Source organism: Haliotis asinina, chromosome 4 (genome assembly GCF_037392515.1).
Source record: "Haliotis asinina isolate JCU_RB_2024 chromosome 4, JCU_Hal_asi_v2, whole genome shotgun sequence".
In the NCBI taxonomy this organism is placed as follows: Eukaryota; Metazoa; Mollusca; class Gastropoda; order Lepetellida; family Haliotidae; genus Haliotis; species Haliotis asinina.
Window position 1 is genome coordinate 42,720,789 of NC_090283.1, and position 27,322 is coordinate 42,748,110.

The window sequence follows — 27,322 nt, forward strand, 5'->3', positions numbered from 1 at the left end:
TTTTGAGAAATCCAGTGAGCAAAACAAAAGGAATTAATCAATCAGCGTGTTATCAGTTAACCCTATGATCGATGTTTGTTTTTGTATCTTAGCTGATAATTCCCGCTCTTATATGTGTTTGACTTTACGTTGGAGAAGAGTGTTCAAATTCCTTCCTCCGCGGGTTTTACATTTGCTACCAAGACCTCGAAATCGTCTTTTGTTCATTACGCAAATAAATGCCCCAAAAAGGTGACTATGCTTGTCGTAAGAGGCAGCTAACGGGATCCGGTGGTCAGGCTCGTTGACTTGGTCGACAGATTTCATCGGTGCCTCACTGCACTGATCGATGCTCAAGCTATTCATCACTGGACTGACTGTTCCAAACACGATGATTTAGAGACGGCCGCTTTATAGCTGGAACATTGCTGACTGTGGCATAACACTAAACTCACGCACTCACATAAACAGACACTGGGTATGAGAGTATACTACTGAGTGAGTAAGTGAGTTTAGTTTTACGCCTCACTCAGCAATATTCCAGCTATATAGCGGGGGTCTGTGAATAATCGACCAGACAATCCACTGATCAACAGCATGCGCATCGATCTACACAATGGGAAACCGATGACATGTGTCAGTGGGAAATAGCATTTACGCGTCTAACGCAAAAGAGATTGTGCATTAGACAATCAAAACTATGAATGAACCGTTAAAAAAAATAAATAGTACATTTTCGGCAAGAGAACTTTAGTCGTGTTCAAAACTACGTGGAAAAAAACACACCAAAACCGTTGTATTTCTATTCCCGTGAGCACTTTGGGTACTGGGAGTACCCGATCCCACATAACATGCACTAGGTCAGAAGAAGGATCAAGTAATTGTTTATGTATGCGAACTCTAAGTAGGTTGTGGTCGGTAATCCATCTCTACGGCCATAATGTCAACAATCTCAAGATGTGTCAAACACATTTATAACTCTCTCCAACTGAGGTCGTATGTGATCAAAACTACACTAATTCACTTTTATGTGTATAGTTATGTTCCTCTTCACATGGTGAAGATATTTTCAAACAGATTAAAAAAAACCCAAAAACAACAAACAAAAAAACAAAAACTGACAACGCTTCAAGGATACATGCGTCAACCAAGTCAGTGAGAATGGTCACCCAATCCCGTTAGTCGCCTCTTACGTCAAGCCGGATCCTGTTACATGACAAAAGGAGCACGTGACATACATGTTGTAGAACAGCTTACTGATTGAGACTCATATTATTGTCGTCAAATCCAATATGTGTATCTCCTACTAAAGCAGACCTCCTGCCTGCTGCGGAGCGAGGAGATACCACAGCTTTCTTGATGCCAACGTGAATATACCAAACTGTGACGCATTGGTCGGCTTTCTACACACAACACGAACGTATTAAATGCAGCAAATATAATTAAAATCATCCACATTTTTCCATATCATTTGGCATATGGGTAACAGCTGCAGATACAATGTATCTTACAGCAGCGTTGCATAAATATAGATGTACACCGCCACTCCCATAGCACTAGCTAAAGGGCCGAGTGTCAAGCCATGTTTACCGACAAACACGCTGGGTTTGGGAGTAAGTGCACTGTCTATCACGCAGGCTACAAAACGGAGTTAGAAAGGTATTCCGTCCGGTCTCTTCACCCCCGATAAATACAGCCGTTATACCAAGGTAAGTGACTAATCTGATACAACTAGTTGGTCTGTGTTCATAGGAGGCAGATTAACACTCAGGTACGTGACTAGTCTGACAACCGTTGTTTTTATTACAATTTAATTACACATTCCATGCATTTAGCTATAACGACAGTAAGGCTGCTTTTCAGGGCATTATCATTTGTAGGAGCCCTCGGTCTTGTCAGCTGCCTCCCTTCGCAGTTAAAGAAAGACCTCAGGCTTCTGCAAATACCAGAAAGGACACAGGACGACTGTTTGATCACCACATCGCTACAACATACATAGTTATGTTCACCATTCAGATATGATTACACGATGCCATTTAGAAAGTGGTCAAATGCAACATATGTCATATTTGGGATTTCACTTTCTTAGTAAAGTACAAATTCTAGTACTTTTTTCGGTTGAGTCCCATCCGGGATTCGAACCCGCACCCTCAGAGTCAGGCACCTAATCGCCAGCACACAAAGTCAGCCGCCTAGCCCGCTCAGCCACCGCGACTTCCGACAGTGGAATTTGTACTTTACTAAGAAAGTGAAATCCCAAATATGACATATGTTGCACCATTCAGATATGCAAGCCATCAAACACGACAGCTTTTCACAATGTTCTAATGTCACGATAACACATCGAATGTGTAGAGAACTGACACATGTCAATCTCTGATATATCACTTTGATATATAATATCACTTGTTTATACTATGCTACGTTAAGCTCTCCTTATTATCCCATAACTGGCACATGAAAATCTCCAATATATCATTGCGATATCTAATGACACATGTTTATACTATGCTACAATAAACTGTCCTATTATTTCATAACTGGCAAATGTCAAAATCCAATATATCACTGTGATTTATTAGTATTAGCTCATGTCACTCTAGTTATGAATATGGAGTGTCATTCCAACACGGAAAACCAATTTTGAGGCTAAACATGAACTTTATTTCACTCTATGAAATTTCAAGTAAAATAATAGTTCTTCAACCAAGCAGATTACACAATGCTTAATGAAGTGAAATCCCAAATATGACATTGCCAACCACTTTGGAGCCATGCCCATTTCAGCTTGTCAGAAGGGTACACAAAATATGTGATTTAGTCCACCAGTTGTCCGCACACAGTGGCTGAGTGGGTTAGATCGTTGACTCCAAGGGGGCAAATCCAAATCCCCGTATGGGACTCAACCCCAAAATGTACAAGAATCTGTAATTTACTACGAGAGCGCAATCCCAAGTGTTACATTCAATCACGCGATTCAGAAGGACCGTTCCACCACACACACACCTCTCGGTGGATTGTTAACAAATGCATGCATACTTTCAGAAAAGGAGTTAAACTAAACTAAATTAAATTAAACGAAACAACTGGCATTTAAAAGCAAATATTTTTGGAGCGAGGTTTGCGCGATAATTATCTCTTCCATCAGGTGATAGGTGAGTCACATTCAGTCACATGAACGTAAGACTGATGTTGACGTCACGAATTCTTGATGTGACTTTAACACTGACGGATTAATTCCACTTTCCTGAGAAAACCCCTTGGAAATTTCCATGCATGAATCATCTCTGAAGTGCTGTGTGGTCAGTTTGACCGTTTAACACCGTAACGCTTTAAGGGTATAAGTTCGATAGTTTATTAGCACGTCCATTCAAAAATCAAAATAAAAAATGGCACACCCTAGTGACAAATCCTAGTGACAAATCCTAGTGACACATCCTAGTGACAAATCCTAGTGACGAATCGGAGAAATGAGCGAATGGACTATGGATCTGATCAGTGTTGTAACTGGCTCGTGTTGATATTCTTCATACAAGTTTTTCTTAGTTGTTATTTAGACACCTCTGTTGTTGCAGTTCAATTATGGGCTAGTTGATCAATTGTGAGAAAACAATGTTGACCTCCTGTCGGTCATGAAAATATATCACGATCCGCTATCACTGTGACTAAAGTTGTTGGGAGATCCGAGCTTCTGGACTGAATGCATGCACGTACGCACGTACGCACGTACGCACGTGCATTCATTCACTCTGGATCCGGATCTGCATTTAGAACTGGACGCATCCACGTCGCATGCGCATACACCCACGGACTCAGAGACACTCACTCGGGACCGAGACCTGTACTAAAGAAGACTAGACGTGCTGATATGAGAACTCTCTTGTGCCATAGCAACATCCATTCATCTTGTCGATTGTCAGCAAGTCGAAGATCTATTTTACCCATGTAATACGTATTTGAAGCATAAAAATGTGGCACAGGTGCGCGGAAACCTGTTTCTCACTTGCTGGCACCACGAGTGCTAGGTATACGATCCCCATGTCTTTCTTCAGGCACGTCGTCTCTGTACACACACAACCTCCACGTCAACGGCCTTGACACAGATAACTAGAGCCACTTCACCCGTATAAAAAATGAGCGACTGTAAATAATGTCGATCTCACTGCTTGACAAGACTGAGATAACTGTATGCATGTCAGCAAAGCTATGCTGACTCACCTACATCTGAGTAATACACTATTAACTGAATCTACACTTGTGTTTGCATATTTTTAAGTATTTTCAATAACACATGTTTACTCTTTCCCCTAATCGCACATAATGTACCCGTCGTATTTCGACTTTCAGATACGGAACAGTAAATATTGCGTTATAACTGTCAATTCGTCGTTAGCGCATATAACACATTTTCCTCTAATATCACATGCTATTTTAATCTCGTTTAAGTGTCACATAATGATAGAAGTTATAGACAAAAGGACATGCAAATTACATGAAATATAACACAGCCAAAGCGGTACTCAGGGGCACTCACTCAGTTAGTCACGGTTCATGACACAATATGATCTCTATCGTATCTTTGTGCAAGTTTCGGTTTAAAATAAGATATAGTAAATAGTTAAAATGAGACACAATATTCGGGGTTTTTTTTACAAAAACAAAAGTCGTCAAACACATGCTGTTGCCTGTAGACGCTAAGATTAATGGCGACATTAAACCCTAAGTTTGGACACTGTATATTATACTGGTCTACTGTATGCACATTTCGTGTTGGTGTTTTCATTGTGACGCAGCTAGGCTCAAGGACAGAGTATGAAAGACATTTTCCACTGCACTTGAGCTTTGTTGAACTGAAAAGCGAAAATAAGGCTTTTGATTTGAGTCATCCATAGCAGAAGGGCGAATGTGGAATCTTGTACTTTGTCCTCGAAGTTTTGAATTTTAATATTTTTAAAGCTATTTTAATATTTTTAAAGCTATGCACGTTGTGAGCTATCTCAAACGTCCTGACATCTTCGAGTTACTAACAGTTGGAGTCAAGTGATTTAGTGTTTTTTTCTTTCTGTTTTTATAGTGTGTAATTATCTGTTTACATTGAACAGAAATCAAATCAAATCGCAACCGGGCACAGTTTGTCAACGACACAAAAGTAAATTCCTTCAAATAATACACAATATATTACAAAGAACAATCATATGGTTTCGTGTGTGGTGTAACATATATTTTCTTTATTTGTTGGAGCCAAGTTCGAGATACTGTGATCCGACTGTACGTCAGTGAGTATGATGACTGTGTACCGCGTTTCACAATATCCTAGCAATGGCATAGCTAATGGCGCAATGCTCATGTACGGCGAGAGATATATTTTGTCGTGACGAACTAACTCTGAAACTAGGTTACGCCACTGACTTTTATATTTGAAGTTAAGTCTCTCGAGATGAGTAATGTCTCCCGCCACCTTAACACAAATGCGGTTGTAACGGTGCTCTCCGAACACACAACCACCCCTAGGTGAAATGACATTACTACAACCGTGAGGTGAGGTTGGACAATAAGGAGGCTGAGAGTCCAGGTGATTTTGTATTTGCGTGTGTGTTTCATTGTGATTGTCCAAGGAAATACAATGCTGCAGTTTAATATGGATCCCTGAATCCTTCAGTACTTATTCATGTTATTAAGCACTACCCCCCCCCCACCCCCACCCCACCCCCCACCCCCCCCCCCACTTCCAAGATGCCTTCCAACATCTTGTGACAAGGGGCAAAAGGGGATCGATCGACGGCCTTATGTTTTTCGGGCAGACGCTTTATTCACTTCACCACGGGTGTGTATCAACCCCAATCTGAACATACAGATCCGACGTATATCTGACCCAAATACATTTAAAGTATGTGTGACATGACTGGTCTTGCAACTGGTCTTTCTTGGTGGAATATTACAAATGACTTTTCTTGTATATTACTGTTGGGATTGTACAACTAGTCTTTCTTGTATATTACTGATGGGATTTCACAACTTGTCTTTTTTGATGGAATATTGCAAATGACCTTTCTTATATATTACTGATGGGATTGCACATCTGAGCCTTTTTTGTATATCACTGATGGGATTGCATAACTGGTCTTCCTTATATATTACTGATGGAATTGTACAACTGCTCTTACTTTTATATAACTGTTCTTTCTTGCATATTGCTAATGAACTCATACAGTTGTTTTTTCCTATATTTTACCGATGGAAATGTATCACTGGTCTTCCTTGTAAATTGCTGATGGAATTGTATGGCTGGTCGTTTTTGAGTACAAATGATACTTCTCCATATCTAACTACAACCTCAACTTTTCACTGTTTTATATTTCAGACTGAGATATGACTGCCGATGCTGTTACTGGGAGTTCCACGGCCAAGAGGAAAATTGCCTTTGCCTTTTTCTTGATTGTGTGTTTGGCTATCTCGCTGACTGTGGGGCTCGTCTTGCATTTCAACAAGGAAAAGGAAAATTCACCAGTGTGCGTGCATTACAGTAGTGTGTTTCGCGGTGTTTCCAGTATATACCCTCCCTCCCCGTATCCGTCCTATTTCGACCCCCTACTCTCTCTCTCTCTCCCCCCTTCTCTCTCTCTCTCTCTCTGTCTATCTCTCTCATTAACTCCTTAAAATATTTCGGGAAAGATGACTTCCACAATGTGTGTATTTCGCTGTTTAGTTCCAGCTTAGGCGAGCGCTCTGATGTCATCGTTGATTGTCACCCAGAGTCTGACGGTACAGAGGAGAAGTGCAAGGACAGGGGGTATGTAGAATGGAGCTGTACAACTAGAAGGTGGTATGTAGCTAAGAGAAGCGCAAGGAAGGGAGGTATGTAGAATGGAGATGTACAACTAGAAGGTGGTATGTAGACTGGAGAAGTGCAAGGAAGGGAGGTAGATAGATGTACATGTATGTAGAATGGAGATGTACAACTAGAAAGTGGTATGTAGACTGGAGAATTGCAAAGAACGGAGTATGAAGAAGGAAGCGCATTGAAAAGGCATGTAGAGGGTAGAATTGCAATGAAAGAGGATATGTAAAGAGAAGCAGTGCAAAGAAGGGTGGGTATATGTATGTTGAGAGAAGCGTAAAAACATGGGTATGTTGAGAGTAGAATTGCAATGAAACTGCTATGTAGAAGTAAATAAAAAGGAAAACTTGTTATGTACAGAGTAAGTGCGTGGAACAAGTGGTATGCAGAGAGAAGTGCAAAGGAAGGTGGGTATGAGGACATGAGAAAAATAGAATAGGGGGATATGCAGAGAGAAAATACTGAACAGGTACATCACTTTCTGAAACACACTAAACATATATGCGTTAGAAGATGACTGTTTTTACTATTTGTAGACGATGGGGCATATGGTGCTATATTATCAGTAAAATTGTAAAATTACTGAAGGAAATTTCATTCATTCATCTATAAACACACATAATCAAAATGAGCTCTGCTTTGGTACAGCTGCTTATGGTCTCCGGTATCTGACAAGGGCGCCCCCTGGTGTAAATTCCCCGCCGGATATGGCTACAGAATGGTGGGTGACGTGATGGACACACCAATGGGCATGCGCGTGGAACTGGAGCGCACATCGCATCCTCAGTATCTCATCCGCTCGGCGTCTTTCGATAATATATACCTCGACGTGGACTTCCACACCGACTCCCGCCTTAGATTAAGGGTATGTTGACGGTTTCGTCAGTGACACTTCTAATTAGTTATCAATGGCCGTGAACATCGTTAGCACGCATTGGTGACATACATATATACTAACGGAAAAAAGTAACTGTGCATAACATAAATTGCATAGTGAAACCGTCTTTGAAAGGTTATAAATATATACATGCAGTAAAGCTCTTTTCTGCCATGTAAACCAGCCATTTCAAAAGTAAACAGTGTAAAGCAACCATTTCAATTGTTAAGCTCGTAAACCAACCTTTTCAAGAGTACGTCCTGTAAACCAGCCATTTCAAGAGTGCACCGCGTAAACCAGCCATTTCAAGAGTACACCACGTAAATACTCCATTTAAAAAATACACCAAGTAAACCAACCCTTTTAAGAGTACACCACGTAAACCAACCTTTTCAAGAGTTCGTCCCGTGAACCACTCCGTTCAAGAGTGCACCACTTAAACCAACTGTTTCAAGAGTACACCACGTAAACCAACCATTTCAAGAGTACACCACGAAACCAACCATTTCGAGAGCTCACCACCTGCACCAAACATGTTAAAAGTACATCGCGTACTCCCATTATAAGTATTATGTACTTGTGATTTTCCCCAGTTCTATCCCAAGAACGACTCCAGATGGGAGATACCCGATAGCGTCCTGAACATAACGTCTCCCAGCAAGGCCAGCGAGACGACACGGCTGTACAATGTAACCATCGTGGATACTCCAGTGTTTGGCGTTATCATCACCCGGGTGTCCAACAACCAGACAATGTAGGTCAACCTGGGTTACGCCACTAGGAAAAGTTCTTGACTGACTAAGGGCACTGTTTAGCTGACACAAGGCAATCATTTCTATTTAGACAAAAAACCCACCGAAATGCATCTATTTTCATAATCTACATCATGCCTAATACGTTATAGACGTATTGGAGAAGTAAGTTCTCATGGTGTAAGTCATTTTACCACCGTCGCAGATTTTATTTAAATAACTACCCTGAAAGGGTGATTAACCTATACATATCCTGTACACGTGTTTGTGTTGTTTGATTACGTGTCATACAAACGCTGTTATTTTCGCCCCATGAAGATCAGCGTTAGATCTGACCTTCAGTAACCCATTTTCGTCGCATGAAACGACTAACAGGATCGGGTGGTCAGGCTCTCTGACCTGACTGACTTATGTCATCGTATCGTAATTGCGTAGATCGATGCTCATGCTGTTGATCTCTAGATTGTCTGATATGTCTCGATTATTTACAGACCGCCATTAAGCTGAAATATTGCTGAGTGCGGCGTAAAACTAAACTCACTCAGTCCATGTTCTTTCGCAACACGTCCCAACTTGATTCCATTTAAACTGAGGTATTAATGGCAAACACCCAGCGTTAACTGTGGATATTTAAATGTCATTGTGACAGTTACTATACACCCACAGGTTAATGAACATGTCTGCCGCACTACTCAATGGAAATATCTTAATGTCAGGCATTGGGATAGCCTAACGGGTAAAGCGTTCGTCCTTACGATGAGCACCTGGGTTCGACTTGCCATATGCGTGAGTTCCATTTCTGGTGTTGCCCGCAGTGATGTTACTGGAGTGTTCCTAAATGCGGCGTAAAACCACTCTCACTCGCTCTTCAGATTCAACACCTCCCTGCCAGGGTTCATCTACTCCGGCCAGTACCTGCAGCTGACTACGAGACTGGCGTCCAGCAACGTATACGGCTTCGGTGAACACAACCATCGCCAGCTCCGTCATGACCTGTCCTGGAAGACGTGGAGCATCTTCACCCGAGATGTGGCGCCTGTTGTAAGTCGGGTGGTCAGGCTCCCTGAGTTGGTTGACACATGCCATCGGTTCCCAGTTGCTTAATTATATGCTCAAGCTGATGATCACTGGATTGTTTGGTCTAGATTCGATCATGTACACATAGCTGGAATATTGCCGACTGCTGCGTAAAACTAAGCTCAATCACTCACTCGCTTGACTCGATATAATACATGCGTGTAGTAATACAATGTAACAAGTTACTTCCAGGACGAGTGGAACCTGTACGGCGCTCACCCCACCTACATGAACGTGGAGGACGACGGTAGTGCCCACATGGTCTTCCTCAAGAACAGCAACGCCATGGGTGAGACACATTTTCAACCAGTGATAGATATGATTACGCCCTGCAAATAGAAGTCTTCTGAAGCCCCAAAGTGCTTCTGATATCAGGATATAAGTAGTTTGTACTGTGACATGTTTTGTTAATGAGACATCTCTACTGAGAAAAACGACGCATTCGTCATTATGATAAACACGATATACGTGTGGTAGTACCAAATATTAGTTTATGTTCAAAGAAAATAACATTTTGTCATGAAAAAATGTTCAGATGTGTTGGAAAAGAAGAATATATGCTCCATATATCCCCTATTACATCTACTTTTGCTAGTACTATCATGACTGATCCAACGTATGTGCTCATACTATCGATCACAGGTACAATTCCACATGTCGAAAACTGTATATCAGGTGGAATTACTTACCTATTCTTTGTTTAACAGTACAATGTCTGACTTCCTTATAAACAGAGGTGTTCCTGCAGCCATCTCCACATCCAGCCATCACTTTTAGAACCATCGGCGGCGTCCTCGACTTCTACATCTTCCTCGGGTCCTCCCCCGGGGAGGCGGTTCAACAGTACACGGCGGTAACTAAACCTAAATGTGTTTTTAATCCGATTACACAAAACAGTCTCGTGAGTGAGTGAGTGAGTTTTATGCCGCACTCGGCAATATTTCGGCTATATGGCGGCGGTCAGTAAATATTCGAGTCTGGACCAGACAATCCAGTGATCAACATCATCAGCATCAATCTGCGCACTTGGGAACCGATGACATGCCAGCGCGTCTGACCACCCGATACCCGATCCAATTAGACACCATTTACGACAATCATGGACCTGAAGATACATTCCAATCGTCCTCACGGGTTGTCATCCAGAAAACACCAATTCAAATCTTCACAATCATCAGATGTGTGATTCGATCTCCGAATATTGCTTTTGAAATGTGTGAGTGAGTTTAGTGTTACACCACACTCTGTAATATTCCACAGGGAGGGGAGCGCGTGGCCTGTCTAGTGATTAAAACATCGCTCACCACGCCTAACACCTAGGTTCGTTGAAGACCTACATGGTTACAATGTGTGACGCCCATTTCTTGCTTCCCCGGGCTTGATATTACTGGAATATAGCTACTAGAGGCGTACAACTAAATATGCTCAGTGTATGATGAGGCTGCATGGATTCACATAAGTGTTTCATTGTATATAACTGCTTGCTTCGCTGTACAATATGATGTTTCCATGTCCACAGGCTATCGGTAGGCCTGTTATGCCCCCTTACTGGACGCTGGGCTTCCACCTCTGCCGCTGGGGCTACACCAACATCAGCGATCTGAGGATGGTCATCGACCGGAACAGGGAAATCGGGATACCATATGTGAGTGATCATAGTGATAACGATGATAACAACAACGACGATAACAATAATAATATATAAATGATAGAAGTAGTGCTGTTGTTGTTTCTATTGATAAAAACAATGTTTATATAAATGATCATCATTAATGGATTCGTGATAGTGATGCTACTGATAATGGGGTTGTTAAGGAATATTGGCGAATGCGGTGTAAAACTACCATTCGGATGATGAAGACATTGTGACCTCAACAGCTGTTGGTGTGTGTTCGCAAGTTTGCTGCTAAACACCGCACTCAGCAATATTCCAGCTATATGGCAGTCGCGTCTGGAACAGACAATTGAGTGATCAACAGCATGAGCATCAATTGACGTTAATGGGATGTGATGACATGTGTCAACCAAATCAGCGAGTGTGACCACCAGATATCATTAGTCGCCTTTTACGACAAGCATGGGTTACTGAAGATCAATTCTAACCCTGATCTTCACGGGTATTACTGTGTAAAGTGGTTATTATTAGAAGGTATATCAACGTGAATGGTTTGATATCTGTTCGATCCATATGTGAAAATGTCACAAATTGCTTAAACAATCTGTGTTCCTACAGGACGCTCAGTGGGCCGACCTGGAATATATGTTTAACAAGTTCGTCTTCAGCTACAACCGCGAGACCTTCCCGGGACTCCCCGATCTTGTGCGTGACCTTCATGACCACGACCAGAAGTTTGTTGTCATCGTGGTGAGTAGTTGTGTGGAGGATGTGGGTGCACGTATCATGCTGGTGAGTTGTCGTGAGGAGAATGTGAGTGCACGTGTCGTCCAGATGAGTTGTCGTGTGGAGGTTGTCAGAGGACGTGTCATCGTGATGAATTGTTGCGTGCAGGATGTGAGAACACGTGTCACCGTGGTGAATAATATGGTGGACAATGTGGGGACACGTGTCATTGTTGTGAGTAGTCATGTGGTCAGTTGTCATGTTGAGGATGTGAGTGCACGTATCGTCCTGGTGAGTAATTGTGTGGAGGATGTGAGTGTACGTATCGTCCTGGTGAGTAATTGTGTGGAGGGTGTGAGTGCACGTATCGTCCTGGTGAGTAATGGTGTGGAGGGTGTGAGTGCACGTATCGTCCTGGTGAGTAATGGTGTGGAGGGTGTGAGTGCACGTATCGTCCTGGTGAGTAATTGTGTGGAGGGTGTGAGTGCACGTATCGTCCTGGTGAGTAATTGTGTGGAGGGTGTGAGTGCACGTATCGTCCTGGTGAGTAATTGTGTGGAGGGTGTGAGTGTACGTATCGTCCTGGTGAGTAATGGTGTGGAGGGTGTGAGTGCACGTATCGTCCTGGTGAGTAATGGTGTGGAGGGTGTGAGTGCACGTATCGTCCTGGTGAGTAATGGTGTGGAGGTTGCAAGTGCACCTACCGTCCTGGTGAGTAATTGTGTGGAGGTTGCGAGTGCACCTACCGCCCTGGTGAGTAATTGTGTGGAGGGTGTGAGTACGTGACATTGTTATGAGTATTCGTGTAGAGGTTGCGAGTGCACTTGTCTCTGAGGTGAGAAGTCGTGTTGAGCTTGTTGTGGGTGCACGCGTCATCATGATGAATAGTCATGTGGAGAAATGAGTGCACGTAGCGTCCTACTGGGTAATTGTGTCTAGGTTGTGAGTGCACGTGTAACCGTGATGAGCAGTCGTGTGGAGGATGTGAGTGCATGTGTAACCGTGATGAGCAGTCGTGTGGAGGATGTGAGTGCACGTGTCGTTGAGGTGAGTAGTCGTGTAGTTTGGCATGATTGGGAGTGGACGAGCAGTTGTGATGGGAATACGTGTAGATTTTGTGAGCTCAAGTGTTGACGCAGTGAGTACACGTGTGGTAATGAGTAGGCTTGTGACCTTCCTGAGTGAAAGTTTTGTCTTTGTGAGTTGACAGGTGAAGATCTTGGTAAGAAATGTTTTTCAGTCACCCATGCTAGTCGTGAGTCGACTATAGGAATCTTGTGGTCAGGCTCGACGACTTGATCGACCCGTCATAGGATATCAACTGGGATACGACATGCGTCAACTAAGTCAGCGAGCCAGGCCACTAGGTCGCCGCTTACGACAAATATGGGTTGCTGAGGATCAACAGTTATTCTAACCTGGATCATCATGGGCCACACTAAATATCCTGCAATTGCAATACAGGATCCAGGTTTGGGCAACGACCCAAACATCAGCAGCCTCATAAAACACAACAGTCCAGGTTACGACGTATTCGACGATGGTTCCAGAGAGGGAGTGCTGGTGATGAATCCGAACAACTCCGGTCCCATCGTAGCCGAAGTAAGTGTTTGGAAAGGTCAATTACTTGTGGTTGAGAGCAACAATTGTCCCAATTTTGATCCCTATCTTTCTCGACAGGGATAGTCGAACACCCTTTCAGCCATGTTAGGTGAGGATAATGTTCAGGTTAGAGGGAGGTGAGTTGTGTTTTATGCCGCATTTACCAATGTTCCAGCAAAACCACTGCTTGCAAAAATACAGAAATGGCCTTTACATACTGCATCCATCTGACTCATAGAACCGTGACCTTCGTCGTGACGAGCAAACGGTTTCACAGCTGGGCGTACCACCCCGGTTGCACCCCTTTGACGCTACGAACGATTTCCTTAGCCCCGAAGCTGCATTGTGCGATGCAACCCTGGTCCAAATTACATTTTGTCGTGAGAGGCGACAATAATGGACCAGAATGCCATGTGTTTGTTTCTTGTTTGACGCTACTCCAGCTGCATGGCGTCGGTGCGACAATCCAGTGATCAACATCATGAGCATCCATATACGCAGTTGGGATACGGAGACTTGTGTCAACCAAGTCAGCGTGCTTGAGCATCCAATCCCCTTAGTTGCCACTTACGACAAACATGTAGCGCTGAAAAATCAATTCTAACCCGAATTTTCACTGATGTTACCAGTGACAGTTGCTGGTACGTCAACCTGAGATGAGGAGGGACGATGTTCACAATAGCAACCACAAATCTCTCCTGTCTGGTCATTATTTACCGACCTTAGTAATACCTGGTGAACACTTGTGTGAGGTTGTTTCAGGTGTGGCCAGGCACTACCGGGTACCCCGATTTCACAAACCCGGCTACAGAGGCTTGGTGGGAGAAGTGGGCGCGGTATTTCCATGACAACGAGAGTATCGAGTTTGATTCCCTCTGGATCGTGAGTAATTTAGTTCATAACAGGGTCAGTGACCTTACTTGACCTTCAGATGTGTCCTACCTGCCGAATGATAGCTCAAGAAGGTAGATACATACAGATATTTGTAATGCTTCATATAAGGAAATTACAAAGTTACTCGTTCACTCGTTCACTCCTTCAAGTGGTAATTATTTGTTTGATCTCTATATGTTCTGGGAGTATAAGTCATCTTCTCAAAGAAAGTATGTTGGAAGCGACCAGTACATTGTTTTGCACCGGTTTTGCACTGGTCGCGGCGCAAAACGGTTTTGCTAAACGGTTGACTATAGACGTCAACCATTACTCCACGTGTGTTGGTTTTGTCGTATTTCTTTCCGTTGAGACTCGTTGAAGGTAAAGACTTCAAAGAGACCATCCAAAGATCTGATCATATCAACATAGATACTGCCCACGTAGTAGGTACTATGTAGGGCCATCGTCCTGACACAGATCATAAAGAAATCTCTTGTATCCTCAAAGAAAACTCCTGTTCCTCAAAACAATGGTAGCTCTACGATAGACGTAAGTCTATGTTAAAGTATGGGGGTTACGAACAACTTAGCGCTACGATAGTCGTAAGTCTATGTTAAAGTATGGGGGTTACGAACAACTTAGCGCTACGATAGTCGTAAGTCTATGTTAAAGTATGGGGGTTACGAACAACTTAGCGCTACGATAGTCGTAAGTCTATGTTAAAGTATGGGAGTTGCGAACAACTTAGCGCTACGATAGTCGTAAGTCTATGTTAAAGTATGGGGGGTACAAACAACTTAGCGCTACGACAGTCGTAAGTCTATGTTAAAGTATGGGGGTTACGAACAACTTAGCGCTACGATAGTCGTAAGTCTATGTTAAAGTATTGGACTTAGGACTTACGATCACGTTAAGAAACGGGGTAATGGACAGCGTTCCACAAATTAAACGATCGTAGCCTACGAAAAGCCAGATTTATAACTTCTTTATTGTGGAAAAAACAAAGGTGGGGGGTGGGTGGGTGGGTTGGTATGCTTGCTTCTTCATCGGGTGAATAGTGGGAGTACCAAGCGGGGTATATATACCGAGGCGCTGCAAAGAAAACATGTTTACCAACGTTGAAGACTAAAGGGTATAATACAGACTTGAGGCCAGCAATGTACTGAAACGGTAAGGTAATTGGCTTCATGGACTATAGCACAATTATACGAAGAGGCCAGTGATACACTAAGACAACATCAGGGGGCCAGTGATGCACTAACATAACATGGCAATGATTGGGTAAAGAATGCAATGATGCTGAAAAGACAACATGAGGAGGCCAGTGATACGCTAAACGTGCATGGTGATCATGGTGTTGTCTCTGTATGTCTCGGGCTTCCTGAAGCTTCATTTGGCGTCAGTTGTTGTTGTTGGTGGATATGATAAGATAAGGGCAGGGCAGGGCATTGGTGTAGAGCTCATTTCCACGCAATGCATGCTGAATGCGTTTGAGCGTCCCCTCATCAACGGATGTCTTTCTTTCATGAATTATTTTAACAAATCAGCTCCCTGGGGTATATACAACTCATGTTAAGCACCGCTGTCACACCGACACATCGTTAGAAGGTACACATTTGCTGCTGAGTGAACTGGGTCGACACAGTACTTTGTTCAGTGACAATGCACGTTAGATCGATTCCAGTCTCTTCTCTCGGGGTCCATCGGAGGTGACGTTGGGCCCACAGCAGACGTTGACGTTGATGAAACGGCGTCAATATTGGCCCACGATATGGACGTCGAGAATGGAGATTGGCAGCCCGCAACCGATTACGAATGGTATGTAAGGACAGTCGACCTCTAAACATCTCAGTCCTGGTTCGTGTAGCCGGCAATCTGTCACGTAGGTGACGTAGGACGATTTGGCGGTCTTCTGCTCGTGACGTCACACGTGGACGTCCCTACCTTAGGCGATCAGAAGTGGTGCCAGTTTCTTGTAGACGACCTCGCAAGTAATACACAGTACGACGGCTGCATCCATTGCTCTTGCGATGTCAATAACTGATCTTCCCGCTTGCAACATGTCAACAGCGCGTTCACATTGCACATTTGACAATCGTGACATTTAAAGTACCATTAGAACTGTGGTTTAAGAGTGTTTATGTCAATTCTTGAGGCAAATGCAAACACGTGCCAATGAAGAAAACTTCGAGGCGAAAATAACGTGATCGACCGAACGTGCAAAACCTGATTTGGCACTAACGTCATTTGCACGACGAATAGATGGGTTTGAGTGGGTTTTGTTAACGTTTTCCATGAGTCGAAAGATAGGTATCCCATTTCGGATACATAGATGTATCATCCATCATAGAAACATTATTCATCATTTTTAAAAATTACATTTTGTGAAGTTTCTTTTTTGACTCAGTATATGTCTGCAACGAGGAGTCTGCAAGTGTTTGTGTGTCCACCATCTGATCTCCTACCTTTAGATGAGTCGGTTACTTGAATTATGATTGTGCCCTGGAGACTGATATGCCCATGTCTTCTTCAGGACATGAACGAACCTGCAAGTTTTGTCCCCGGATCTGTAGACGGCTGTGAGAACAACAAGTGGAACTACCCGCCATACACCCCAAGTAAGTGGTACAACCCGCCACACACCTCAAGGTAAATAGACCACCGGCCATACACCCCAAGTAAGTGGTACAACCCGCCACATACCGCAAGGTAAATAGACCACCGGCCATACACCCCAAGTAAGTGGTACAACCCGCCACATACCGCAAGGTAAATAGACCACCGGCCATACACCCCAAGTAAGTGGTACAACCCGCCACATACCGCAAGGTAAATAGACCATCGGCCATACACCCCATGTAAGTGGTACAACCCGCCATACACCCCATGTAAGTGGGACATTTCGCCATACATCTGAGTAGAACAACCCGCCATACACCACAAGTAAGTTGAGCAACCCTCCATATATCGACTATAAGTAAGTGGAAAACCCCAGAATGCATCCCAAGAAAGAGGACCAACCCGCCATTCATTCCAAATAAGAGGAACAACGCGTCATACTCCCCATATAGATGAAAGAAGTCGTCTAGCAGCACCCAAAAATATTAGGGCGAATGGCGATGTTAGCAATTGTGTATGACGTATTATTTGTTCTCGGTGACACGGTAATAATGTGCCATTCCAGATATCCTGGGTCGAGGGGAGGACGGGCGCATGTATGACAAGACTCTCTGTATGGATGCCATACAACATCTCGGCAGCCACTACGACGTACACAGTTTGTATGCCCACACACAGGCCATACAGACATACAAGTGAGTACACGGGACATACATACATACATACATACATACATACATACATACATACATACATACATACATACATACATACATACATACATACATACATACATACATACATACATACATACATACACACACACACACACACATCCATCCATCCATCCATCCATCCATACATATACATGAGTTCACAGGGCACGCCAATATACAGAGATATAAACACAGAGGCTGGCGTTATACATAATCAGACTGAGTGTGAATGAGTTTAGTTTTACGTCCCTCTAGCTATAATCCAGCAATATCACGGCAAGGGAAACCAGAAATGGACTTCACGTAACGAGACTGACGGTCAGTACTATGTTCCAAACACTAATAATTCATCCAGGCTTATGTGACCGGATATGTAAGGTCTTCCTACAATGTAACCCATGAAGGATCAGGGGTAGAATAGGCCTTCAGCAACGCATGCTTGCCATTAAAGATAACTATGCTTGTCGTAAGAGGCGATTAACGGGAACGGGTGGTCAGGCTCGCTGACTTCTTTGTCACATGTCATCAGTTCCCAAATGCGCAGATCGATGCTGATGTTGTTGATCACTGGGTTATCTGGTCCACACTCGATTATTTACAGACCGCAGCCATATAGCTCGAACATTGCTATATGGCGTAAAACGAAACTCACTCGCTCGCTCACTCGCACAATGTAGATTCGATGTAGATGCAAACAGCTCACAGTCTAAACATCCGTAACCGTCAAGTACGTCCGTCCTCCAGTACGTGTGTGATGTTTCCTGCAGTGCTCTGAAGAACATATTCCCCGGCAAGCGGCCTTGGACGATGACCCGTTCATCCTATGCGGGGACAGGGAAGTATGCTACAAAGTGGATGGGGGACAACCAGTCTCGCTGGGAACAGATGAAGTGGTCCATTGTGGGTACGTCACAACCCAACAAGTCGCAACCCAATATTTCAATCTGTGAAATATGTCGGGATACACATACGTACTGGGGATTTAAACTCGCTGGTGGTAAGTCACAGGTTGACATATCCGTGACCAGTCGAATGACAGAGGTTTAAGTATTTAATGGTAAATCAAATGCTACCAGTTCAAGCGGGTAGCCGTGAGTTATGGGATGGTATGGGCTGTACATCATCGGTTGTTTCATTAACGATCTGTTATACGTGACATTGATGAACTAGTCGCACGTCGCAAATATAACCACCAACGATCTGTTATACGTGACATTGATGAACTAGTCGCACGTCGCAAATATAACCACCAACGATCTGTTATACGTGACATTGATGAACTAGTCGCACGTCGCAAATATAACCACCAACGATCTGTTATACGTGACATTGATGAACTAGTCGCACGTCGCAAATATAACCACCAACGATCTGTTATACGTGAAATCGGAGAGGTTGCCTCGGCATCAAAGATTTAAATATCAACGATGTATTTATTAAACTTGACACCAGACAGTGTGTGATTGAGTTGAGCTTTACGCCGCACTCAGCAATATTCCAGCTATGTGGGGGCGGTCTGTAAATAATCGAGTCTGGACCAGACAGTCCAGTGGTCAGTGGTCAACAGCATCAGCATCGATCTGAACAACTGGGATGCGCTGACATGTGTCAATCAAATCAACAAGTCTGACCACCATATACCAAAAGTCGCTTCCTACGACAAGCATGGGCTGCTGAATACCAGTTCTAACCCGAATCTTCACGGGTCCACTTTAGATAGGCTGGTTGTACATCACAAGCTGATTCAGCCCTAACTTGTAGGATGAAACGTACCGATGTTTACAGTATTAGATGTACGTAATTGATGGGCACACTCCCCATCCTTTCTCTGCCAGTCCTTACCAGTACCGGATTCTTGTACTTGATGCCCTGTTATGATTTTCAGGAATCCTAGAGTTCGGTCTTTTCGGGTTTTCCTTGGTGAGTACCTTTGGTTTGAACTTTCATGTCTTCTTCCATACGTTCACACGTTTACCTGTTCAACGTAAAAGATACCTAGTCAACGTTTTCGATTCCCCACATTGGTACAGTGTGTGAGGTCCATTTCTGGTGTCCCTGTCGAGATATTGTGAAATATTGCTTTAAACCATACTCACTCATTCACTAACGTCGATGTTCTGGCGTCTGAAGTGACCTTCGGGATGGGCGTTTTGCACGGACGCCGGAGAGGCCTATACCAACTTATTTACTCACCGCAGCAAGTGACATGAATAAGTATCAGGAATCCGGCCATTCAGATTTTCTCCACGTGAGTTATCTCCCCTTGTTTTTACAGAACGGCGCCGACATCTGCGGGTTTTGGTACGAGGCGGAGTACGAGATGTGCGTCAGGTGGCATCAGCTGGGCGCTTTCTACCCATTCGCCCGCAACCACAACGCTCTGGGGGACGCTCCTGACTTCTTCAAGGTGGGTATTGGTCAGGGACTGTCTTCCTGTATTCCTTCCAGAAGATTCAGGAACATAGGTATTGCGAGACATTGTCAAGATTTCGTGTATTTTTTAAAATGTTTAAGAAACATGAAATAGTCTGTAAAACTTCATTTTTAATTTACTTTTGAAAAATTTGGTCATGTTGGTGTCAATCGGTGTTGAGATGATAATAATGGATGTTTGGAGAGTACATCAACTTTCTTATGACCATAGTTATCGGACATGTATTCTGTAGGTGTCGCGTTTTTCTACATTTTTGTGATGATGTGATAGACACAAAACGGTCGATTACACAGGTGTTCTGTCCTCGTGAGACACACATAATTATGTACATCACGGGACAAAGCTAATATTTTGCGTCAAGATTTGCTCAACGACAAATTATGACAGACTGGAATGGTTCTCTGTTCTCCAGCCACAAGACCCCGCTGCCTGGGACGCCCGATTCGTCCGTCTTGCCAAAGAGGCACTTATCACCCGCTACAAGCTGCTACCCTACCTGTACACCCTCATGCACAATGCGCATGCGCGGGGAGACACTGTCATGAGGCCCCTCCTTTTCGAGTGAGTGGTTATTGCTGAGCGCGGCGCAAAACTAAACTCACTCACTCTCTCGAGTGAGTGGTGGTATCCCTAGTTTATTCCTGTTTACAGCCTTTAGACATGGTCACGATCCACAAAGCGTTCGTAATGTTATGACTTGTAACTGAACATATTATCTTACGAATGTCGTAGCGCTATGGACGTTTTATGGATCATGAACCAGATACTCATATGTGATTGTTGCACTGCCACTATCGTAACGCCAAGACTTGAAATTACGACAACCGTAGCGCTGAAACGGACGCCTACAGATGAATATTGTAACTACCCGCGCCAGTACGAAAGGATTTCAACTACCATGGGTCCGCTTATGAAAGCTGTCGTATAGGTAATGTAATCTTAACCCCCATACCTTAACATCGACTTACGACTGTCCATGTCCAAAGAGCAGCGGGTCCCTGACATACTTTGATACTTGCCTGCCTAGACAACTGGACGGTGAAGGCGCTCCTAATTTCGCTTCAAAGATCTATGAATCATTGAAAAATGAATGTCTGCAATGACACAGTGTGGCAAAGTAAGTATAAATGTAACACGTTTTATTCATTCAAACTCACTCACTTAGACAGGTTCCCTAACGACCCTGTCTGTCTGAGTGTTGTATTTGCCACAGGTTTCCTAACGACCCTGTCTGTCTGAGTGTTGTATTTGCCACAGGTTCCCTAACGACCCTGTCTGTCTGAGTGTTGATGAACAATTCCTGCTGGGACCTGCACTGCTGGTGTCTCCAGTCCTAAACAAGGTGACTTCATGTAACGCCAACCTGTCCTGTACCTGATCAATTAACCAATAACATATACAGTGTACACTGAAAATAGTGCTCTCTGACTTTCTGTAGAGACCAGTTAACATTTCAGTTATATTCACCTAAAAACGAAATATTAGCCATGATCCTGCTAAAACACACATTTGTTTCCCGCGATTGTTTAAGCATATTTTAGAAAAATACCCAAACGCAATATGTTTTCAAAGCATATAATAGAGAAAGCTGACTTGTCATTTCTCCAGGGGCAGACAACCGTGAAAGCATATTTCCCAGAAGGCCGTTGGTATGACTACTTCCAGGTGAGTCAGCATATCTTCTGGTGACCTTTTGTCATCTGACAACTTCCTGACAACTTTCTATAAAATGTGTGCTGATGCGCGATCTCCTCCAGCTGCAGTCACTCAACCATATGGGTACCTGAAACGTCCCTGTGTGTCCGTCATCGTTCCGTCCCTTTTCGTTCATTTCCGTAAGCTTTTGAGCATGGAATATGCCAATATTCCCAAACTGGTATACCGTCGAAACCATTATCCCACGTTCAGGCTTCTCGAACACGTAGGTCTTGTACACATGTGCCTTGGGATGGTCGCTTACTCATTGAGCGTTCGCTGTTCCATTGTTGAAGTATGTTCATTATAATGGTAACGGTACAAGTTGGTTGAAGATTAAAGTATGCATGCCCTCCCGGGAAAGGGGTTTAATGCTGCATCCCTATTGTTGCATGTAAAAGGGTGAAACGGTTGCGGTAAACAAGGATTACCTTGACCTTGACACGCCTTTGGAGAAGTTCAACCTTCACGTCAGGGGTGGTCACGTGATTCCATGGCAGGTGCCGGCTAGCACAACTAACTCAAGGTAGGTAGGTCTTCAGGACCAGCTCGCCGGATTATAGCAACAAATGTGTCGGGATGCATGTTTTAGATATAGATAAACAAAGTGAGTGAACAGAGAGTAACAGATACACATAGGTACAGATTACAAGACAATTACAGAGCGTTATATCTGCAGCAAATAGATAACTTTTTTGCAGTGCTGAAATATACAAGCTATCAAAAAGGGTGCAACGCAAAGCGAAGAAATGGTCGATAGGTTGTACACATATGGCGCGCAAACATGCACATTTGGGCAGACAGGCGTGAATAACTGAATGCTTAGGATAACCTGCATCACTGTCTTATCTACCAATTTATTTGTGCTGTTCGTAACTTCATTCTGTATTGTAGTCGAAAGAACAAGATGGGTGCCATTGTTGCCCTGGATAAAGAGGGTCGAGCAGAGGGCGAGCTGTTCTGGGATGATGGGGAATCAATAGGTGAGGTCATTGTTGTCTGATACTGAAGCAATAGGTGAGGTCATCGTGGGATGATCGGGAAGCAATAGGTGAGGCCATTATGGGATGATCGGGAAGTGAGTGAGTTTGATTTTACGCCGCTTTTAGGAATATTCCGGGATTCTAATACCATTTGATCATGTTTCTCAGCCAATCAAATGACAGAACATAATGACTTTTGGGTTAATGAATTTAGGTTAATCGCAGAACGTCAGAAATGTCCAAATTGTTGTATATATAAGCTGTCTATACCACTTCGAAAAAAATAACAGGCATCCGGCTGGTAGGAGCATACTATATATCATCATCAGTGCGAATCTAGGATTCAAACGCGGAAATTCCGCGTCACCGAGACAGAACTCTGCACATTGAATTATGCCACAATCCGTACTCATTTTGCCCGTGCGGGAAATGAAATCCTGGGGGCTACATTTCGAAGCTCTCATGGCGCTAAGATAGTCGTAAGTTAATGTTAATTAATTAATGTCGTAGCGTCGAAAGTGGATTTAATCACTGGGCTATACCGATTGTCCTGATACTTCAGGGACATACTTTGTAAGGTCTCTCACTCCAAGTTTAACTTGTAGTACCGACCATGCTATAAATTGTCTACATTACGTGAGTACGTCTAAACAAAGAATTTATGAAACACTTCGTGATCAGGATCCATGCAACCAGACCATGTATTTACTTTTCCAGATACCTACGAAACAGACCAGTATTTATTGATCAAGTTCCGCATGCCCAAGGTAAGCTCAGCATTTAACAATAATATTATTTGTCAGCGGATCTGAGATAGAACATAAAATCTCTGCTCATGGATACGGAGTCATAAGTGTATAGCTGGGCACTGTGAATGAGTGAGTGAGAATCGAACCCGGGTGTTTGGCGTGGTGTTCACCACTGGACTACCCCAACACTCTGCACTGTGAGTGACATGGAGAGCCAAATGAGTTTTCGAACACAGTACAATGACATCAACAGCTTGGAAATACATCTACCGAGGACCATTAACAATTCAAAGAAACATAATTTGCGAAGCTCCAGTAAAATCTCGGAGCTGGACATCTTTGCTGACAACTTGGAACGTAATTCACACATAACTCGATCAGGTGACGGTATCATATATATATACTATTCAGAAAAAGTAGGGCAACCTGAACTTTGAAGTCTGGTAGAAAGAAAACCCATTGAGGAACGTGACAATGACATTCATCATTTCACGTTATCGCCACACGCAAACACAATGCATGAGAAGCACGTGCACAACGTGGGAGCCTCATTCACGCGCATGGGGTGTCATTATGAATCTTGGCGTTTTTCAGGTAGGTGGATAAATCACTGCAGGCCATTTTTCCGATAATTTTCTTGCATCTGTGCATGGTCAGGGTTTTCAGGGTGACATCACACACTACTTACTGAAAATTGTAAACCTGAAACTTTCATGTCATACTCCAGTCACCTAACAAGGGGGATAACTGAACGAACAGCTTTGCCTTGAATGAAATCCATGAGGTGATGCAATCTCAAAACACCCATTATTGTATCAGCACTGATTCAATCCCATATATCTCCCAGTTTCGACAATCGTGCATTGAAAGTACAGTTCCCCTACTTTTTTTAGGAGTATAGAACAATGTGAACATATGATGTCGCTTGGAAACATTGTATAAGTATTACTTTGAATAATTTAGACATTCTATTTTTGTTATATCTGTATTTTTTTTGTTAAACGGGCATCACATTTCTAGCATGTTTTCAAAACAAAAAGAGTCTTTGCTTGCTGGCTTAATCCATTGTTCACGGCAGAAAACTTTGATAACTCATTAAAATAGCTGAACATCAAGAGTACATTTTTATTTATGCTATATACCATCTATTGGCGCTGTATATTTTCTTACATTTGTGATAGTTCAACTTCAATCAACAACCTCTACATCAAGTAAATCCTACGTCTGGCCAGTCTTTGTTGAACTATGCCACCGCCTGACTCATCAACAAAATAGTTCTGGGTTAGAACTGATTTTGAGAAACTTATGATTATCGAGCAACTTAAAGTACTGTCGGAATTCATTTGGTGTAGTTAATATGTGAAAGTGTGAACTATCTGTTCGTTCGGCCTAACTATAGTCTGAGTGGTAGGGGAAGAGTGAACGTAGAAAAAGGATTTTACTGAGGTGAGATTACTGCAGAAATGAGCAATGCTGGTTCTTTTTTTCTTTATTGTTTGTTTGTTTTTTCCAAAGAGATTTATTTAGATCGTACCATGACTTTATGTAAAATAGAGTGCGAAGGAGGCACACAGGACATCTATTTATTTTAAGGCATTTAATAAGATGGCTAAATTAAGCTTTCCAATGGACTCATGTGTCCGTAGGTAGCACGTGCATTTGATGCTAGTTGAGTCGACAGACCTTCGGCATACCTGGCTGAGAGACCTAAGTGCCATCTACAGTTTGATGCCAGTTAGGCCGATGTGGATTATTTCGACATATGCTATTTGCAATTGTGTAAAATTTAGGGATACAGAGTAGCAGCAAAAAACAGGTTTTTTCCTATTCCCAACGGTACTTTTAGGGTAGTAACTGATAGCCTCGTTGATTTGATTCGTATTGATTCATTTGATTCTCTCAGAGTGATGCTAATTATAATATTCACCAGACTGTCTGGTCCAGATTCTTTTCTGTCTTGCATAATCTTAAGTGCGGTAACTATTGTCAATTAAGATTTACCCAAAACACATTGTATTCGAGTCAACAGTAGGACTGAACTATTTAGCTTTGAGTATGTGTTTGAGTCCAGACTCAATCCAAGCCTGTTTGTTTCTGCAGTACGGTGAGCTACACGTGGTTCAGACAGGGTCTGTGTCAGTGTTCCCGCCGCCTCCGCCGTTAGACCAGCTGGACATCTACGGCCTCCAGACCATTCCACTGTCCGTCAGTCTGGACGGGCACGTGGTGCCCGTCGACAACATACGGCAGTCCTACGCGGTGAGTCCCACGCAAGTTATTTATACTACCCATATAGTAAACTATGAGGGTAAATGTTAGTATGTTGCTAGTTTTAATTAAGCCAGATCAAATATAAACAAAAAAGCATGGTCATCAATATCCCTCGCCACAGCGTTCTGTTTCTATTTGGTTCCTGTTGTTTTCTAAATGTCACCACGACATTCGTGTCCAAAAAACACATACATTTGGTTTCACTATCAGTAATGATTACTGAGAAAAACTGTTTCCATTGGGGACAACAAGCACTGTCAAGAACTGCATGGCAGGGGCTTTAACTCTGTAAGTAACTCCATCAAGGTATTTATGACCTGAAAATACATACTGCATACAAGGGCCATAAATCTGTAACAAATTGTAGCACCGTTTCCGTGTTCGACACGCATGAAGGCATTTATGTCTGGAAAACACACACCAAATTTAGTGCTGTAACGGTTTTGAAAAAATCTGGTTCCAACATCTGGAGCGGAAGGAGCTCTAAAGGGAGCTAAATATAAACTGCACGAAGGTAATGTGTACACTAATGGATGGTTTTGGCTGGAAACGGACCAAAAACGACATGGTATTTTGATTTATTTGATCACAAATACACAATATTTTATTAACTTCTGGAATCAACTTTGTCACTACAAATTTTAAAGTTAATACTGGTTGGCATAACATGGCATACAAAATAAATCAAGACATTGGTAAACAGTTTGCAACTATAACCTCATTCTCAGATGATACAGGAATTTGATCCAGAATGTCTATCCACAGATTACTTCGTTACTGAACCTGAACATGACCCTCACTAGCAACCACACTATCACGTGGACGTAGCAGCCAGTCAGATAGACGAGTGATTCACTTCCGGCAAACGTCAGCCAATCAGTGATGTCCTCATTATCGGAAGCGCCTGATGTGTAACGCCAGATCTCAAAGCTGTTTTCAGCGTTCTTTCAGGCAGTGATTCATGCCTCGCCTGTACTGAAAAAAATGGAATGCTAACATGCATTACTGAAGTGATCTATCATAGATATACTCTTAGGATAAGAAACTTCTCTTGGTGTGTTTGAGTTAATTTACCATACCATTCTTACACAAACCAGTCCTTGCTGAATCCCAACATGTGGAGACATGGTATTCATCATTGATTGGTTTGTGTAAAAACGCGTTCCTAAATTCATATTGTTCGAATGTTAAGTATCTTTTTTTGAAGAGTATATATGTATCTGATACAACTTTATGCAACAAGACATTGGTTGACGGATGTACGTATAGATGGTGATTATATTGTGATATTCTGTGAGGTATAAATTGACCTGTAAAAGATCTGTTTATGTCCAACCGATCAAACCTCTCCACGGCGTCAAAATGCTTATACAGGCATAAACTCATGTTTGGAATAACACACTTGTTTTGTTAAGTATACGTTTAACTGAGCCAGGGATGTGGAACGCATGAATGTAATTTGGTTTATACATTCCTTTGTAACATATTTCAATAAACTAGTTTTACACAAAGAAAA

General features: G+C 42.9%; 1 protein-coding gene across 4 annotated transcripts; it reads left to right on the top strand.

The window, feature by feature from the left end:
• Window positions 1-1,529: 1,529 nt before the first annotated feature.
• LOC137281578 (sucrase-isomaltase, intestinal-like) lies at window positions 1,530-27,322 on the top strand. Of its 4 annotated transcripts, none has more exons than XM_067812897.1 (25): window positions 1,530-1,688; window positions 6,341-6,488; window positions 6,686-6,769; window positions 7,466-7,682; window positions 8,288-8,448; window positions 9,319-9,487; window positions 9,716-9,812; window positions 10,258-10,376; window positions 11,043-11,168; window positions 11,757-11,888; window positions 13,329-13,466; window positions 14,229-14,348; window positions 16,873-16,957; window positions 17,524-17,653; window positions 18,442-18,578; window positions 19,560-19,594; window positions 19,950-20,081; window positions 20,521-20,669; window positions 21,366-21,450; window positions 21,717-21,773; window positions 22,205-22,329; window positions 22,698-22,786; window positions 23,504-23,553; window positions 25,636-25,794; window positions 26,572-27,322. In XM_067812897.1, the coding sequence occupies exons 2-25, from the start codon at window positions 6,349-6,351 to the stop codon at window positions 26,632-26,634; spliced, it is 2,799 nt and encodes a 932-aa protein (XP_067668998.1). In that variant the 5' UTR covers window positions 1,530-1,688; window positions 6,341-6,348; the 3' UTR covers window positions 26,635-27,322. The 4 variants fall into 4 exon arrangements, 3 of the variants coding, with proteins under 3 accessions (XP_067668998.1, XP_067668997.1, XP_067669000.1); XM_067812896.1 differs by lacking the exon at window positions 1,530-1,688 and adding an exon at window positions 1,695-1,750; XM_067812899.1 differs by lacking the exon at window positions 1,530-1,688 and adding an exon at window positions 5,393-5,551.

Excerpts from the sequence above, each read along its gene's own strand:
- LOC137281578 (XM_067812897.1), top strand. The coding sequence starts at position 6,349 with ATGACTGCCGATGCTGTTACTGGGAGTTCCACGGCCAAGAGGAAAATT. Across the intron at positions 6,770-7,465 it reads GAGAAGTGCAAGGACAGGGG|CTGCTTATGGTCTCCGGTAT; the intron begins GTATGTAGAATG and ends GCTTTGGTACAG. Across the intron at positions 9,488-9,715 it reads CCCGAGATGTGGCGCCTGTT|GACGAGTGGAACCTGTACGG; the intron begins GTAAGTCGGGTG and ends AGTTACTTCCAG.